The sequence below is a fragment of the Salmo salar genome, chromosome 28 (assembly GCF_965601325.2).
Source record: "Salmo salar chromosome 28, fSalSal1, whole genome shotgun sequence".
Taxonomy (NCBI): Eukaryota; Metazoa; Chordata; class Actinopteri; order Salmoniformes; family Salmonidae; genus Salmo; species Salmo salar.
In genome coordinates, this window is record NC_138318.1 from 30,831,200 (window position 1) to 30,848,254 (window position 17,055).

General features: G+C 40.5%; 1 protein-coding gene across 1 annotated transcript in view; it reads left to right on the forward strand.

Moving 5' to 3' along the window:
• The window catches only part of LOC106589815 (CUB and sushi domain-containing protein 1), a 406,652-nt gene that overhangs the window by 266,459 nt on the left and 123,138 nt on the right, over positions 1-17,055 (forward strand). The window contains exons 37-38 of the mRNA XM_082970365.1: positions 4,589-4,693; positions 12,525-12,643. Of these exons, the coding sequence (XP_082826491.1) occupies positions 4,589-4,693; positions 12,525-12,643 (224 nt within the window). The remainder of the gene's footprint in view (positions 1-4,588; positions 4,694-12,524; positions 12,644-17,055) is intronic.

Sequence of the window (17,055 nt, forward strand, 5' to 3'; positions counted from 1 at the left end):
GCACCATTGAGAGCCTCTTAACAGGCTGCATCACCTCTTGGTATGGCAAGTGCTTGGCATCCGACCGTAAGGTGCTACAGAGGGTAGTGCGTACGGCCCAGTACATCACTGTGGCCGAGCTCCCTGCCATCCAGGACCTCTATAGCAGGCGGTGTCCGAGGATGGCTCCAAAAATTGTTAAAGACTCTAGTCACCCAAGTGATAGACTGTTCTCTCTGCTACCACACGGCAAGCGGTACTGATGCACCAAAAACCCTGAACAGCTTCTACCCCCAAGCCATAAGACTGATAAATAGTTAGTCCGGGTAGCTATTTGGTTAACTATTTAACTATCTGCATTGACCATTTTTGTACCAACTTCTTTTGACTCATCACATATGCTGTTGCTACTATTTATTATCTATCCTTTTGCCTAGTCACTTTATTCCTAGTTATATGTACATATCTACCTCAATTAGCTTGTACCCCTGCACGCTGACTCTGCACTGGTACCCCGTGTATATAATCAAGTTATTGTTACTCATTGTGTATTTGTTATTACTTTTATTATTACATGTTTTACTTTTCTATTATTTCACTATTTTCTTTCTCTCTGGGAAGACTAACATTTCAATGTGACGAATAACATTTGATTTGATTTGATTACCATGGTCTCTCCAGCAGGAGGGGATCTCCTGCAGCGGGAAAGGGGGGATTAACCTTTTTTGTGCCTCCCAATGGATATACGTGTAGCCATGCCCCGAGCAATGCCTTCTACAAGCCTGTAATGAACTCAGCTAGTGTCACAACAACAGGCTTAGAAAAGGTCAGGCAACTAGGGAGTCATGTGGCTTTAAGGCAAAATGTCTATGCTAAGATATCATTCTGAATGTATTAGTTCACGTGGTTCACCACTGCCGCACTCCTCTAAGCCTAGGCTTTAAATGCAACAAAAAAATGGTTGTCTAGGCCATCTAGCGAAGAAATAAATAATGATGTCAGAGAACACCTGGTGACGGTTGTGTATGACTCATTGAATCTAAAGGAAAATACAATGGAATTTTACCTTCATTTTGACCTGGGTTGTCCAAATGGCACAGGCACTGAGTCATCTTTAACATCGGTGAAATGTCTCCAAATCAGTAATCAGTGACATTAGGAGGGAATAAGAGAGAGGCCGTATCGTGTGCAGTGGCACGTTAAGATGCACAGTTTCCCCTTCATCGTTGTGTGGTCCGCCTTTACATCCTTGACATCCTCACCATTATAATCAGTCTTTTTATTCTTCTTTTAGTTACAAATCCATTAGGATAATTCTCTTAATTAAACTGTCGGAAATGCTTTGTGTTCTCTGTCGCCTTCCTTTTTGCATAATGTATCATACAGGATTAATCACACTTAATCAAATACCAATTCAATTACAATTGAATGAGGCTTATCTTTTCTGTTTACCACTATCCCCTATTACCACTATTAACAGTAGAATGTGCAAATGATGAGGATATGCTGTTGAAAAATGGTAAACGTGATATTTGTTGAAAAGTCTACTTCACAGTAGCTGCTGTTGTTGCATAGTTAGGTATTCCTTGCCTCAAATTGATTTCAGATTGTGGTTTTAATTGCTTTTGCCGTGAATACTTACATTTGAAGCATGATTCATTTGTGATCGATGGAAATATTTAATAATTAATCATACTTCAAATGTAAGTATTCACTGCAAAAGTAATTAAATCCACAATCTGAAATACATTTTATAGGTCTCTAAAGATCAAATTGATCAAATCAAATTGTATTTGTCACATGCTTCATAAACAATAGGTGTAGACTAACAATGAAATGCTTATTTACAGGCCCTTCCCAACAATGCAAAGAGAAAAAATATAAATAATATGAACATAAAAAATCTAAGAATAAATACACAATAGCTTGGCTATGTACACGGTATACCAGTACTGAGTCGATGTGCAGGGGTACGAGGTAATTGAGGTAGACATGTACATATACTGTAGGTAAGGGCAACATGACAGATAATAAACAGTAGCAGCAGCGTATGTGATGAGTCAAAAGAGTTTGTGCAAAAAGGGTCAATGCAGATAGCCCGGGTAGTTGCTCATTTACTGTTGCCGTCGCTCGATAGCGACAGTTTATGTCTGTATACCTGTCATTCTGTGGCCATTGTGGCTATTGATTGGGTTTATGTCTATATACCTCTGTCATTGGCCATTGTGGCTATTGATTGGGTTTATGTCTGTATACCTCATTATGTGGCCATTGTGGCTATTGATTGGGTTTATGTCTATATACCTCTCTCATTCTGTGGCCATTGTGGCTAATGATTGGGTTTATGTCTATATATACCTCTCATTATGTGGCCATTGTAGCTATTGATTGGGTTTATGTCTATATACCTCTGTCATTGGCCATTGTGGCTATTGATTGGGTTTATGTCTGTATAGCTCTCATTATGTGGCCATTGTGGCTATTGATTGGGTTAATGTCTGTATACCTCTCATTCTGTGGCCATTGTGGCTATTGATTGGGTTAATGTCTGTATACCTCTCATTCTGCGGCCATTGTGGCTATTGATTGGGTTTATGTCTGTATACCTCTCATTATGTGGCCATTGTGGCTATTGATTGGGTTTATATCTATATACCTCTCTCATTCTGTGGCCATTGTGGCTATCGATGGGGTTTTGTTTCATCATGTTTAGAGATGAATGCCAAATGGTTAATGTAAAAAAATATATATGGTAAATTGTATTTCAAGATTGGTTTTCCATCTTTACAAAAAATAAAATGACCCTGCTTCTTGGCTGAAAGTTCACATTAAGAATTTCTTTAATCATAAGGTTCTAGACTGCCTAATACTACTAAATGTGCCAGATTCAATCCCGCAAAGTGCATTTTAAGCTCATCTGTGACTTATCTGACAAGCTCTGGAACCACTGGAGATACCGGCTCACTAATAGAGATGATGGACCTCTGAATAGCTGGACAGTGCATGAGCTTTACAGAGCTGTCAAACTTCATCCAGAAATTATTAGTCAAGTCATTCAAGCGTAAAGGAGCATTTTACAGACTGCAATCATCAGCATAATGTACTCAGACAATTTTATGCCCGCCCGTTCTTCTACTGCCATGCTATGCTGGATCCCATAGCATTACAGAAACCCATTGCAAACTTGGTAGCTCACTGACATGATTTGCAGGTGAACATATCTTAATGTCTATCGAGTCAGTATTTTGCAGGAGAGCTTTAGTCATTTCATCAGAGTTATTCATGTGATTGATTATAAACGTGTTAAGTCAGTCAACGTTGTGTCATGAATGAGTGAAGGGTATATTGCTGTCTCATAGCATAGCGTTAAAACCTGTGAAGATGGCCTCCGAGGATAGAAATTTAATAATAGTGTTGCAGAATTCTGGAAACTTTCCAGGGTTTTCCAGGAATCCTGGTTGGAGGATTTCAGACTTCCTGTTTATTCCCTCCTGATGGCAGGAATTTTCCAACCAGGGTTTATGGGAAACCTAGTTTTTATTTTATTTTTTATTACCAGGTGTGACATTGACGAAGAGCATAAAAATAATCGCTTTCTCTAACTATGTCACAGAACTTGTGAGCTGGGGTTTGAACATAATATCCTGAAAATATAAAAGCTGGAGTCTCAACAGAATATGTTGCTGTATCTTTAATCTGCCCGAGGGAGTTTCAACATTTCTTTATTAAACTGACCAATGCCCAAGACACCAGAGATTTATTGCTATTATAAAGTTTGACACAAGTGATGAATGACACTGTTTCAGGTTATATAACCGCATATACGCTGTTTTTCAACCGCATGTTTGGTTACTCATGATGAACACTGTGTTCTGATTTTCAGCAGCCTGAGCCAAAGCATATCATCCAAAAACATAGGATATCTACCACCCTGATCAAATCAAATCAAATTGTATTTGTCACGTGCGCTGAATACAACAGGTGTACCCCCTTACAGTGAAATTCTTACTTACAAGCCCTAACCAAATAAAAGTAACAAATAATTACAGAGCATCAGTAAAATAACAATAGCGAGGCTATATACAGGGGGTACTGGTACAGAGTCAATGTGTGGAGGTACCAGTTAGTCGAGGTAATTGAGGTAATATGTACATTTAGGTAGAGTTATTAAAGTGTCTATGCATAGATGGTTCCCTGTGAGCTCTGTAGACTAGACTTTTAACATTTGGACTTTTCCTATCTGTGGTGGTGTGGTTGACTGCCCCTTGGAAACATTTGATGAGAGCTCTCCCCTGGGAGCTCAGATACTGAAGAACAGAAACAAACTTCAGTGACCATTGTCTGTTAGAATTTCAAAGCATGTTTTTTTATTCCCCTTCCCCCCCTTTCCCCTCTTTTCATTTGGTTGACCTCCAAAAAGGAAAGTATTTTATAGAGGAGGAAAAATGTCCATAGAATAGTGTTCACCTTATTATGTTTTGGCCATTGATATAAACTGTAGTCACTTGACGAACCAACCCAGAAAACATCCATATATATTCAGAATTGCAAATGGAACTTCTTTCAACAGTGAGATGAATGTAAATTTCTCCTGTGTGATGTATTTCAGGTACAACTGCTCCAGCCTTGCTGAACAGTACCTCCAACCAGCTCTACCTTCACTTCCAGAGTGATATCAGTGTTGTTGCTGCTGGATTCCACCTTGAGTACAAAAGTGAGTACAGTGTTTGTCTCATCATGAAACCTTCATTTTCTCCATATCCTCTGACTCTGTGAAATAAAGGAATCTACAAGATTTCCTCTTGGCTAATAAAATGTTGCTTACTCTCTCTGTCTCTCTCTTTCTGCTTCCTTGTTTAAAGCAAGGATGCAGTGGGTACTGTATGTAGTAGCATCACCTACAGTGCAGATAAAACTCTGAATCAAAAGCACTCAACGGTGCATTCTACTTTTAAAATGTTAAAAATTAAGCAGCTCTGGGTGAGGCATGTGCATTTTGACATTTAAAAGCTTCAGAAAAATTACCAAAGCTGTCATCATAGTTGACAATCAGTCTACCTGTATATTGACTCACTACTGTAGCCTACTGAGTAAGACTGATCTTATACAGTAATCTGTCTAAAGGAAAATGGTAGCCTTTGGATGCTATCTCGCTCACCTACTTTCACTAGCACAACAAAAGACAGTAGACCAAAGAATGTCCCCCTCTTGAATCACTACTGTACTGTATAAACCAATGTGCTTTAGCAGGGTCCAATAAAACATAATGTACAAAATTGACTCGTTTCAGGAAACTAGGCGCATGTCACACGTCACTAATTCACATGAGAGGCATTTGAACTTAAACATTTATTTTAATCAAAAAAGGTTGTTGGCAGAATTGCCTTCTGGAACATGTGAACTTTCATGTGCCTTTATAACAAACTTGTATTCCATCCGTAAATACCAAAACAATTTTAAATTACGAGCTTAGTTGGTTTAGCCATGGAAAAAGACAGAGACCGTTCCACTAGCATTGATTGGCTGAGATAATGGATGGGCTGGACATGCCGGGAGATGAGTTTGGATTGGTCTTTAGCATGCTTTGTGCGCAAAAGATGCTATCATGGCTTTGAAGATTTAAACAACAAACTTACAAAATTAGCATCAATTGTTCAACAAGTACAGCATAATTCACTGATAACAACAATTCTGTTAACCCAAAAATAAATACCAAGGAAACTGGCTGATAAAATCCAATTTCTCTACCTTTTACCATGGGTTGGAGCCTGATGGGAATTCTTCTTTTCAATTCTGAAATGGGCTCCCAATCTGTACTGTGTGGACACTGATAGCATCAGAGATAGTCTGTCTCTGTGGCCGCTTGCTTCATCTGCCTCTGTCTCAACAGAAGAAACAGTGCCCTTTAGCTGCTGTGGACTGTCCTGATGTAAACCATTTCACCTTATTCATTCTTAACACCTCAATGTCCTCTGCTACTATCTCTAAGTCCTCTGTGGGGATCCCAATTCGGCTATTTCCCCTCTCTTAGCCCACTTAGGCTGCACATGGGGGATACGCTTCTATGTGCTATGTGATACGGCAGGGCTGTTCAACTGGCGGCCTGCGGGCCAGATCCGGCCCATTTATTAATCCCTTTGATCAATTCTTAACATTAAGAAATTATCTGCAAAAAAATCCCTGCCAAAATCCTTCTTTCAGTGCCCAAATACTCTCACAATACATACGCTCACATACACAAAACACACACACGTACATGCATATTGACGCCACAAACACACACACTCACACATAGACACACTTTCACAATCTTAACATACACTGCTGCTACTCTGTTTATTATCTATCCTGATTGCCTAGTCACTTTTAACCCGACCTACGTGTACATATTACCTCAATTACCTCAACTACCTTGTACCCCTGCACATTGACTCGGTACAGGTACTCCTTGTATATACAGTGAGGGAAAAAAGTATTTGATCCCCTGCTGATTTTGTACATTTGCCCACTGACAAAGAAATGATCAGTCTATAATTTTAATGGTAGGTTTATTTGAACAGTGATAGACAGAATAACAACAACAAAAAATCCAGAAAAACACATGTCAAAAATGTTATAAAATTACCCATATTCAATGCCCTGGCTGAGGGAAGTAGATTCTCACCCAAGACTTGACGGTACATGGCCCCGTCCATCGCCCCTTTGATGCGGTGAAGTTGTCCTGTCCCCTTAGCAGAAAAACACCCCAAAGCATAATGTTTCCACCTCCATGTTTGACGGTGGGGATGGTGTTCTTGGGGTCATAGGCAGCATTCCTCCTCCTCCAAACACGGCGAGTTGAGTTGATGCCAAAGAGCTCCATTTTGGTCTCATCTGACCACAACACTTTCACCAAGTTGTCCTCTGAATCATTCAGATGTTCATTGGCAAACTTCAGACGGGCATGTATATGTGCTTTCTTGAGCAGGGGGACCTTGCGGCGCTGCAGGATTTCAGTCCTTCATGGCGTAGTGTGTTACCAATTGTTTTCTTGGTGACTATGGTCCCAGCTGCCTTGAGATCATTGACAAGATCCTCCCGTGTAGTTCTGGGCTGATTCCTCACCGTTCTCATGATCATTGCAACTCCACGAGGTGAGATCTTGCATGGAGCCCCAGGCCGAGGGAGATTGACAGTTCTTTTGTGTTTCTTCCGTTTTCGAATAATCGCACCAACTGTTGTCACCATCTCACCAAGCTGCTTGGCAATGGTCTTGTAGCCCATTCCAGCCTTGTGTAGGTCTACAATATTGTCCCTGACATCCTTGGAGAGCTCTTTGGTCTTGGCCATGGTGGAGAGTTTGGAATCTGATTGATTGATTGCTTCTGTGGACAGGTGTCTTTTATACAGGTAACAAACTGAGATTAGGATCACTCCCTTTAAGAGTGTGCTCCTAATCTCAGCTCGTTACCTGTATAAAATACACCTGGGAGCCAGAAATCTTTCTGATTGAGAAGGCGTCAAACACTTATTTCCCTCATTAAAATGCAAATCAATTTATAACATTTTTGACATGTGTTTTTCTAGATTTTTTTGTTGTTATTCTGTCTCTCACTGTTCAAATAAACCTACCATTAAAATTATAGACTGATCATTTCTTTGTCAGTGGGTAAACGTACAAAATCAGCAGGGGATCAAATACTTTTTTCCCTCACTGTAGCATTGTTATTTTATTACTATTTTATTTTTTTCTTATTTGCAAATGTTTCTTACTTTTTAACTCTGCATTGTTGGGAAAGGGCTCGTAAGTAAGCATTTAACAGTAAAGTGTACACCTGTTGTATTAGGTGCATGTGACAAATACAATACAATACATGTGACAAGTACAATACACACCACTACTGTGGTTGTCTAGCAGTTTCTAGCATTTTTATGTGGCATGTTGATTTATTAGTTTTTTTTTCACATGAATTTGGCTCTAGCATTTGAATGGTTTAAGCTACAAATATTATGACCTCATTCCTAAAAAGCTACAACTCTCAGGAACTCGTACCTGCCTTTTCTGATAACCCTAACCCTTCTGTTTCCCTGTCTGATAACCCTAACCCTTCTGTTTCCCTGTCTGATAACCCTAACCCTTCTGTTTCCCTGTCTGATAACCCTAACCCTTCTGTTTCCCTGTCTGATAACCCTAACCCTTCTGTTTCCCTGTCTGATAACCCTAACCCTTCTGTTTCCCTGTCTGATAACCCTAACCCTTCTGTTTCCCTGTCTGATAACCCTAACCCTTCTGTTTCCCTGTCTGATAACCCTAACCCTTCTGTTTCCCTGTCTGATAACCCTAACCCTTCTGTTTCCCTGTCTCATAACCCTAACCCTTCTGTTTCCCTGTCTGATAACCCTAACCCTTCTGTTTCCCTGTCTCATAACCCTAACCCTTCTGTTTCACTGTCTGATAACCCTAACCCTTCTGTTTCACTGTCTGATAACCCTAACCCTTCTGTTTCCCTGTCTGATAAACCTAACCCTTCTGTTTCCCTGTCTGATAACCCTAACCCTTCTGTTTCCCTGTCTGATAAACCTAACCCTTCTGTTTCCCTGTCTGATAACCCTAACCCTTCTGTTTCCCTGTCTCATAAACCTAACCCTTCTGTTTCCCTGTCTGATAACCCTAACCCTTCTGTTTCCCTGTCTCATAAACCTAACCCTTCTGTTTCCCTGTCTGATAACCCTAACCCTTCTGTTTCCCTGTCTGATAAACCTAACCCTTCTGTTTCCCTGTCTCATAACCCTAACCCTTCTGTTTCCCTGTCTCATAACCCTAACCCTTCTGTTTCCCTGTCTGATAACCCTAACCCTTCTGTTTCACTGTCTGATAACCCTAACCCTTCTGTTTCCCTGTCTGATAAACCTAACCCTTCTGTTTCCCTGTCTCATAACCCTAACCCTTCTGTTTCCCTGTCTGATAAACCTAACCCTTCTGTTTCCCTGTCTGATAACCCTAACCCTTCTGTTTCCCTGTCTGATAACCCTAACCCTTCTGTTTCCCTGTCTCATAACCCTAACCCTTCTGTTTCCCTGTCTCATAACCCTAACCCTTCTGTTTCCCTGTCTGATAAACCTAACCCTTCTGTTTCACTGTCTGATAACCCTAACCCTTCTGTTTCCCTGTCTGATAACCCTAACCCTTCTGTTTCCCTGTCTCATAACCCTAACCGTTCTGTTTCCCTGTCTAATGGGATGGAAACAGGGTCTCATTAAAAACACACCTAATAACTGAGGGAAATGAATTCAATGCATACTTCCTTCACACTGGAATTTGGCATTACCTAATGGAACACATCTTTGTTATTTATTGAGATGCTTAGTTTTCAGATTATTTTTATGTGACCTAATTACTTTTAAGAAGCTTTTAATAGTTGTTTAAATAAAAACGAATAATAGTGAGCGAGAGTTGCGCCTTTACCTTTTCAATGATGATAAACATCTTGGTTGCACCTCGACTCACGTTGATTGAGCGTCCTCCACTTCTTTCCTGATTACTTTTAGCAACATTTAATTAGAAGAAAAGTGCTTTATTGGTGTGTGTGCGTTGCTATTTTATACAGTTCTTCAGAAGCATGTGGAAAATGTCAGGCAACCCTGTAATAACCCTTTTTTACATCTGGCCGCCGTAAGAATTTAGTTGAATAGTCCAGTCATACAGCATCAACCGTAAGGGATCTAACCAGGAAACGTACCAACGTTTTTTAATCAGTCTTATCTTGATTAGAGATAGATTATTTCTCTCACCGCTGCATGAAGAGGAGATATTTAACACAGGGCATGACTCCTTCTGGTCACTACACAACCATACATGCTAGATTTGACGTGTTAACCCTGGAGTCCTGGCTCATTTGCCAACCTGGAATCTCCTTAATACAGTCATGGCAACGGCAACCTAATCATCCCTAGCTTTGAATTGTCTCGTTCAACCCTTCTCCTCTCCATAGCAACACTTCCCTTTACAAGTCGTTGTTGTAAATGAGAATGTCTCCTCAATCAACCGATCTGTTCAAATGAAGCTAAAACATGGCAAAAAATCTCAAGTGGCCCTTACTAATAGATTTGGACAAAACTGAGACATGCTGAGAATGTCAGGATGTTACAAATTAAAGATGTTTAGGCCAATTTAGTATGTAATCTTTGCCAATTGTCTTCTATATTAATACACATCATTGGCAGGATCTTCCTGGAAGCGTTATGCCTGATATAGCCATGCCATTTCTGCAATGTTATGCAGAATAGGGGAGAGCCAGTGTTTGTAAAGGACATCAACTGTATAATTAACCAATAAGGCACGAGGAGGTGTGGTATATGCAGTGGTGTAAAGTACTTAAGTAAAAATACTTTAAAGTATTTTGGGGTATCTGTACTTTACTTTACTATTTATATTTTTGCAAACTTTTACTTCACTACATTGTTGGAGTGTGTTGGAGTGTGCCCCTGGCTATCCGTCAATTTAAAATTAACAAGAAAATGGTGCCGTCTGGTTTTACTTTTGATACTTGAGTATATTTAAATACAAATACTTTTACTCAAGTAGTGTTTTACTGGGTGACTTTCACTTTTACTTGAGTCATTTTCTATTAAGGTATCTTTACTTTTACACAAGTATGAGAATTGAGTACTTTTTTCCACCACTGTGTATATGGCCAATATACCAGGGCTAAGAACTATTCTTATGTATGACGCAATTGCAGAGTGCCTGGATACAGCCCTTAGCCGTGGTATATTGTCCATATACCACAAACCCCCGAGGTGCCTTATTGCTATTATTAACTGGTTACCAACGTAATTAGAACAGTAAAATAAACGTTTTGTCATACCCATGGTATATATAATATACATTTTTACCTAGAGCTACGTGTACTGTAAAAGTAGATATCATTAAAGAAGAATAGCTTTGTGACTTTCTGTCAGAACAAGAGGAGCTTGTTATATTTGCATAGAGATGGTTGTCATTGACTTTTAGGTTCATCCTGAATGTTTACCGTTTGGATGACTGTGGCTGCATCTTCATGATCCTCTACTGAATCTGGCTTGTGCACGGTAGTTACAAAGTGCCACATCTAAAATGAGATTCATGCCACGTGTTTTTATCACACATCAAGATGGTGAATTTGTTATAGCTCGGGTGAGGAGACAAGTGTATTAAATGTTCGACTTTCTGGATCTTGAAGGCTGAATTCCTGCCTGGATCAGTCCGTTGTGGTTGTAGAGAAAATGTCAGATTTTTTCCCTCAAGGGTTATCATTTATCCTCTGAGAGAGAGACTATGGCCATGTGGCATTTTATTGATTTATTCTGCAGAAAAACACTTCAAATGGTTGGTATGTGTAACGTGAGTGTCAGCTAGATGGAATTGGAATTAACAAGTGGTATTGATCTAACGTTAAATAAATGTGTTAGTAGTTTGGTACAAGCCAGGGTTCTGGTGCCTTAGCATTTAAAGAAATGCCCAGTGTTTTTTTTGTGGTTCACTGTTTTTTGACCAGTTGCATACTGTACATCTCCGCTCACTCCCTCCTGAACAGGAGTACATGCTCTTTAGAATATATTGAAAGTAACTTGCTCCGAATTCTGCTGTGAATTCTCCTTGAACCAAAGCTAATGTTTAATCTCCCTAGTCTCGCCCTAGCCGCCCACAGCCATTTGGGCTTCCCTGTTTGAAACAGTCACCTACACATTAGCAGTGTGACAGTGTCTGTTGGCTTTTGTTGTGTTGGGTAATGTAGGCATCGCAGGTGAAAGTCCTTTGCTATTGATGGGTAGAAAAATAATGAGAGAGTTTTACACACACTCATAACTGCACGGTGCTACCTGCTGAGTGGTGCAATCCAAACAAGACACATTTATACAGGATCTCCTTTCATTGGCTTGACGAAGGTGGTTGTCATGGCAACATACTCTCTCACTGTCTCCTCCTGCGGTGTGTACAGTTTTAACCCACTGGAAGATGTTTTCAAGAAATGAACAAAATCACAATGTATACTTAAATAACACGGATCAGTGGGTATGCTATTTTCAGATTTTTTTAACAATACTGTTTTAGCGTTGTAAATTAAAAAGCATAGAGACAAAGGTTACACACTACAGGACGTTGTAGGACGTTGTTTCATGACGTTGTCAGTACCCTGTGCCCCTTGGTACCCGACTGTGGTTATGTATCTGCATTACCTTCCAACGACTGGGGGTTTATAACCATCCAAATGACAAATTATTTAACTATAGACAACTTAACAAACGTACAAAAATCCTATGCCATCATGACAAAACCAATAATCATCTTATCTATTTTAATAGCTATAGGCTATACCAGAGTCTGTTGACAGCATACAATAATCATATCCAATTGGCTTTGCAATACTCTCCGATGTTTTTGCCTCTTCTTGCTCCAGCTTTGAGGAATACTGTTCTCTGAAACATGAAAACAGGATCACCAATCATTCATGTGATGTGCAACATCAAGTACTTTATCTAAGCAGGCATGATGAGGCCTTTTTTTATCTCTCTGCTCCATCTAGCCGTTGGTCTCACTGCCTGTCCGGAGCCAGTGGTGCCTGCCAATGGCATCAAAACAGCAGACAGGTACATGGTCAATGAGGTGGTGTCATTCAGCTGTGAACCAGGATACATGCTGCAGGTGAGAGCTGTACTGTGTTCCCACTGCTGTGTCAACATGCTGCTAAGCTTCATCCCCTTAGTCAATGTGTAAAGATGTGTGCTGGGTCGCATGTCTAATATGTAAAGTCAACTCAGCAACTCAGCAAACTGGGATTTGTCTTTGAGTTCAGTGTGCTGAGAAACCCCCTACTTTCACATTATAGAGAGAAACCCCCTACCTTTACATTATAGAGAAAAAAACCCTACCTTCACATTATAGAGAGAAATCACCTACCTTTACATTATAGAGAGAAACCCCGTACCTTCACATTATAGAGAGAAACCCCCTACCTTTACATTATAGAGAGAAACCCCCTACCTTTACATTATAGAGAGAAACCCCCTACCTTCACATTAAAGAGAGAAACCCCCTACCTGTACATCTGAGAGAGAAACCCCCTACCTTCACATTATAGAGAGAAACCCCCTACCTTCACATTATAGAGAGAAACATCCTACCTTCACATCATAGAGAGAAACCCCCTACCTTCACATTATAGAGAGAAACCCCCTACCTTCACATTATAGAGAGAAACCACCTACCTTTACATTATAGAGAGAAACCCCCTACCTTCACATTATAGAGAGAAACCCCCTACCTTCACATTATAGAGAGAAACCCCCTACCTTTACATCTGAGAGAGAAACCCCCTACCTTCACATTATAGAGAGAAACCACCTACCTTCACATTATAGAGAGAAACCCCCTACCTTCACATTATAGAGAGAAACCCCCTACCTTTACATCTGAGAGAGAAACCCCCTACCTTCACATTATAGAGAGAAACCCCCTACCTTCACATTATAGAGAGAAACCCCCTACCTTCACATTATAGGGAGAACCCCCCTACCTTCACATTATAGAGAAACACCCTACCTTCACATCTGAGAGAGAAACCCCCTACCTTTACATTATAGAGAGAAACCCCCTACCTTCACATTATAGAGAGAAACCCCCTACCTTTACATTATAGAGAGAAACCCCCTACCTTTACATTATAGAGAGAAACCCCCTACCCTCACATTACAGAGAGAAACCCACTACCTTCACATTATAGAGAGAAACACCCTACCTTTACATCTGAGAGAGAAACCCCTTACCTTCACATTATAGAGAGAAGCACCCTACCTTTACATTATAGAGAGAAACCCCCTACCTTTACATTATAGAGAGAAACCCCCTACCTTCACATTATAGAGAGAAACCCCCTACCTTCACATTATAGAGAGAAACACCCTACCCTCACATTATAGAGAGAAACACCCTACCTTTACATCTGAGAGAGAAACCCCCTACCTTCACATTATAGAGAGAAATCACCTACCTTTACATTATAGAGAGAAACCCCGTACCTTCACATTATAGAGAGAAACCCCCTACCTTTACATTATAGAGAGAAACCCCCTACCTTTACATTATAGAGAGAAACCCCCTACCTTCACATTAAAGAGAGAAACCCCCTACCTGTACATCTGAGAGAGAAACCCCCTACCTTCACATTATAGAGAGAAACCCCCTACCTTCACATTATAGAGAGAAACATCCTACCTTCACATCATAGAGAGAAACCCCCTACCTTCACATTATAGAGAGAAACCCCCTACCTTCACATTATAGAGAGAAACCACCTACCTTTACATTATAGAGAGAAACCCCCTACCTTCACATTATAGAGAGAAACCCCCTACCTTCACATTATAGAGAGAAACCCCCTACCTTTACATCTGAGAGAGAAACCCCCTACCTTCACATTATAGAGAGAAACCACCTACCTTCACATTATAGAGAGAAACCCCCTACCTTCACATTATAGAGAGAAACCCCCTACCTTTACATCTGAGAGAGAAACCCCCTACCTTCACATTATAGAGAGAAACCCCCTACCTTCACATTATAGAGAGAAACCCCCTACCTTCACATTATAGGGAGAACCCCCCTACCTTCACATTATAGAGAAACACCCTACCTTCACATCTGAGAGAGAAACCCCCTACCTTTACATTATAGAGAGAAACCCCCTACCTTCACATTATAGAGAGAAACCCCCTACCTTTACATTATAGAGAGAAACCCCCTACCTTTACATTATAGAGAGAAACCCCCTACCCTCACATTACAGAGAGAAACCCACTACCTTCACATTATAGAGAGAAACACCCTACCTTTACATCTGAGAGAGAAACCCCTTACCTTCACATTATAGAGAGAAGCACCCTACCTTTACATTATAGAGAGAAACCCCCTACCTTTACATTATAGAGAGAAACCCCCTACCTTCACATTATAGAGAGAAACCCCCTACCTTCACATTATAGAGAGAAACACCCTACCCTCACATTATAGAGAGAAACACCCTACCTTTACATCTGAGAGAGAAACCCCCTACCTTCACATTATAGAGAGAAACACCCTACCTTTACATCTGAGAGAGAAACCCCCTACCTTCACAATATAGAGAGAAACACCCTACCTTTACATTATAGAGAGAAACCCCCTACCTTCACATTATAGAGAGAAACCCCCTACTTTTACATTATAGAGAGAAACCCCCTACTTTCACATTATAGAGAGAAACCACCTACCTTTACATTATAGAGAGAAACCCCCTACCTTCACATTATAGAGAGAAACCCCCTACCTTCACATTATAGAGAGAAACACCCTACCTTTACATCTGAGAGAGAAACCCCCTACCTTTACATTATAGAGAGAAACACCCTACCTTTACATTATAGAGAGAAACCCCCTACCTTCACATTATAGAGAGAAACCCCCTACCTTCACATTATAGAGAGAAACCCCCTGCCTTCACATTATAGAGAGAAACACCCTACCTTTACATCTGAGAGAGAAACCAACTACCTTTACATTATAGAGAGAAACCCCCTACCGTCACATTATAGAGAGAAACCCCCTACCTTTACATTATAGAGAGAAACCCCCTACCTTTACATCTGAGAGAGAAACCCCCTACCTTTACATTATAGAGAGAAACCCCCTACCTTTACATTATAGAGAGAAACCCTCTACCTTTACATCTGAGAGAGAAACCCCCTACCTTTACATTATAGAGAGAAAGCCCCTACCTTTACATTATAGAGAGAAACCCCCTACCTTTACATTATAGAGAGAAACCCTCTACCTTTACATCTGAGAGAGAAACCCCCTACCTTTACATTATAGAGAGAAACCCCCTACCTTTACATTATAGAGAGAAACCCCCTACCTTCACATTATAGAGAGAAACACCCTACCTGTACATTATAGAGAGAAACCCCCTACCTTCACAATATAGAGAGAAACCCCCTACTTTCACATTATAGAGAGAAACACCCTACCTTCACATTATAGAGAGAAACCCCCTACGTTCACATTATAGAGAGAAACCCCCTAGCTTCACATTATAGAGAGAAACACCCTACCTTTACATTATAGAGAGAAACCCCCTACCTTCACATTATGGAGAGAAACACCCTACCTTTACATTATAGAGAGAAACCCCCTACCTTTACATCTGAGAGAGAAACCCCCTACCTGTACATTATAGAGAGAAACCCCCTACCTTCACATTAAAGAGAGAAACCCCCTACCTTTACATCTGAGAGAGAAACCCCCTACCTGTATATTATAGAGAGAAACACCCTACCTTTACATCTGAGTGAGAAACACCCTACCTTCACATTATAGAGAGAAACCCCCTACCTTTACATTATAGAGAGAAACCCCCTACCTTCACATTAAAGAGAGAAACCCCCTACCTTTACATCTGAGAGAGAAACCCCCTACCTTCACATTATAGAGAGAAACCCCCTACCTTCACATTATAGAGAGAAACCCCCTACCTTTACATCTGAGAGAGAAACCCCCTACCTTTACATTATAGATAGAAACACCCTACCTTTACATCTGAGAGAGAAACCCCCTACCTGTACATTATAGAGAGAAACACCCTACCTTTACATCTGATAGAGAAACCCCCTACCTTCACATTATAGAGAGAAACCCCCTACCTTTACATTATAGAGAGAAACCCCCTACCTTCACATTATAGAGAGAAACCCCCTACCTTTACATTATAGAGAGAAACCCCCTACCTTTACATTATAGAGGGAAACCCCCTACCCTCACATTATAGAGAGAAACCCCCTACCTTCACATTATAGAGAGAAACCCCCTACCTTTACATTATAGAGAGAAACCCCCTACCTTTACATCTGAGAGAGAAACCCCCTACCTTTACATTATAGAGAGAAACCCCCTACCTTCACATTATAGAGAGAAACCCCCTACCTTCACATTATAGAGAGAAACCCCCTACCTTCACATTATAGAGAGAAACCACCTACCTTTACATTATAGAGAGAAACCCCCTAACTTCACATTATAGAGAG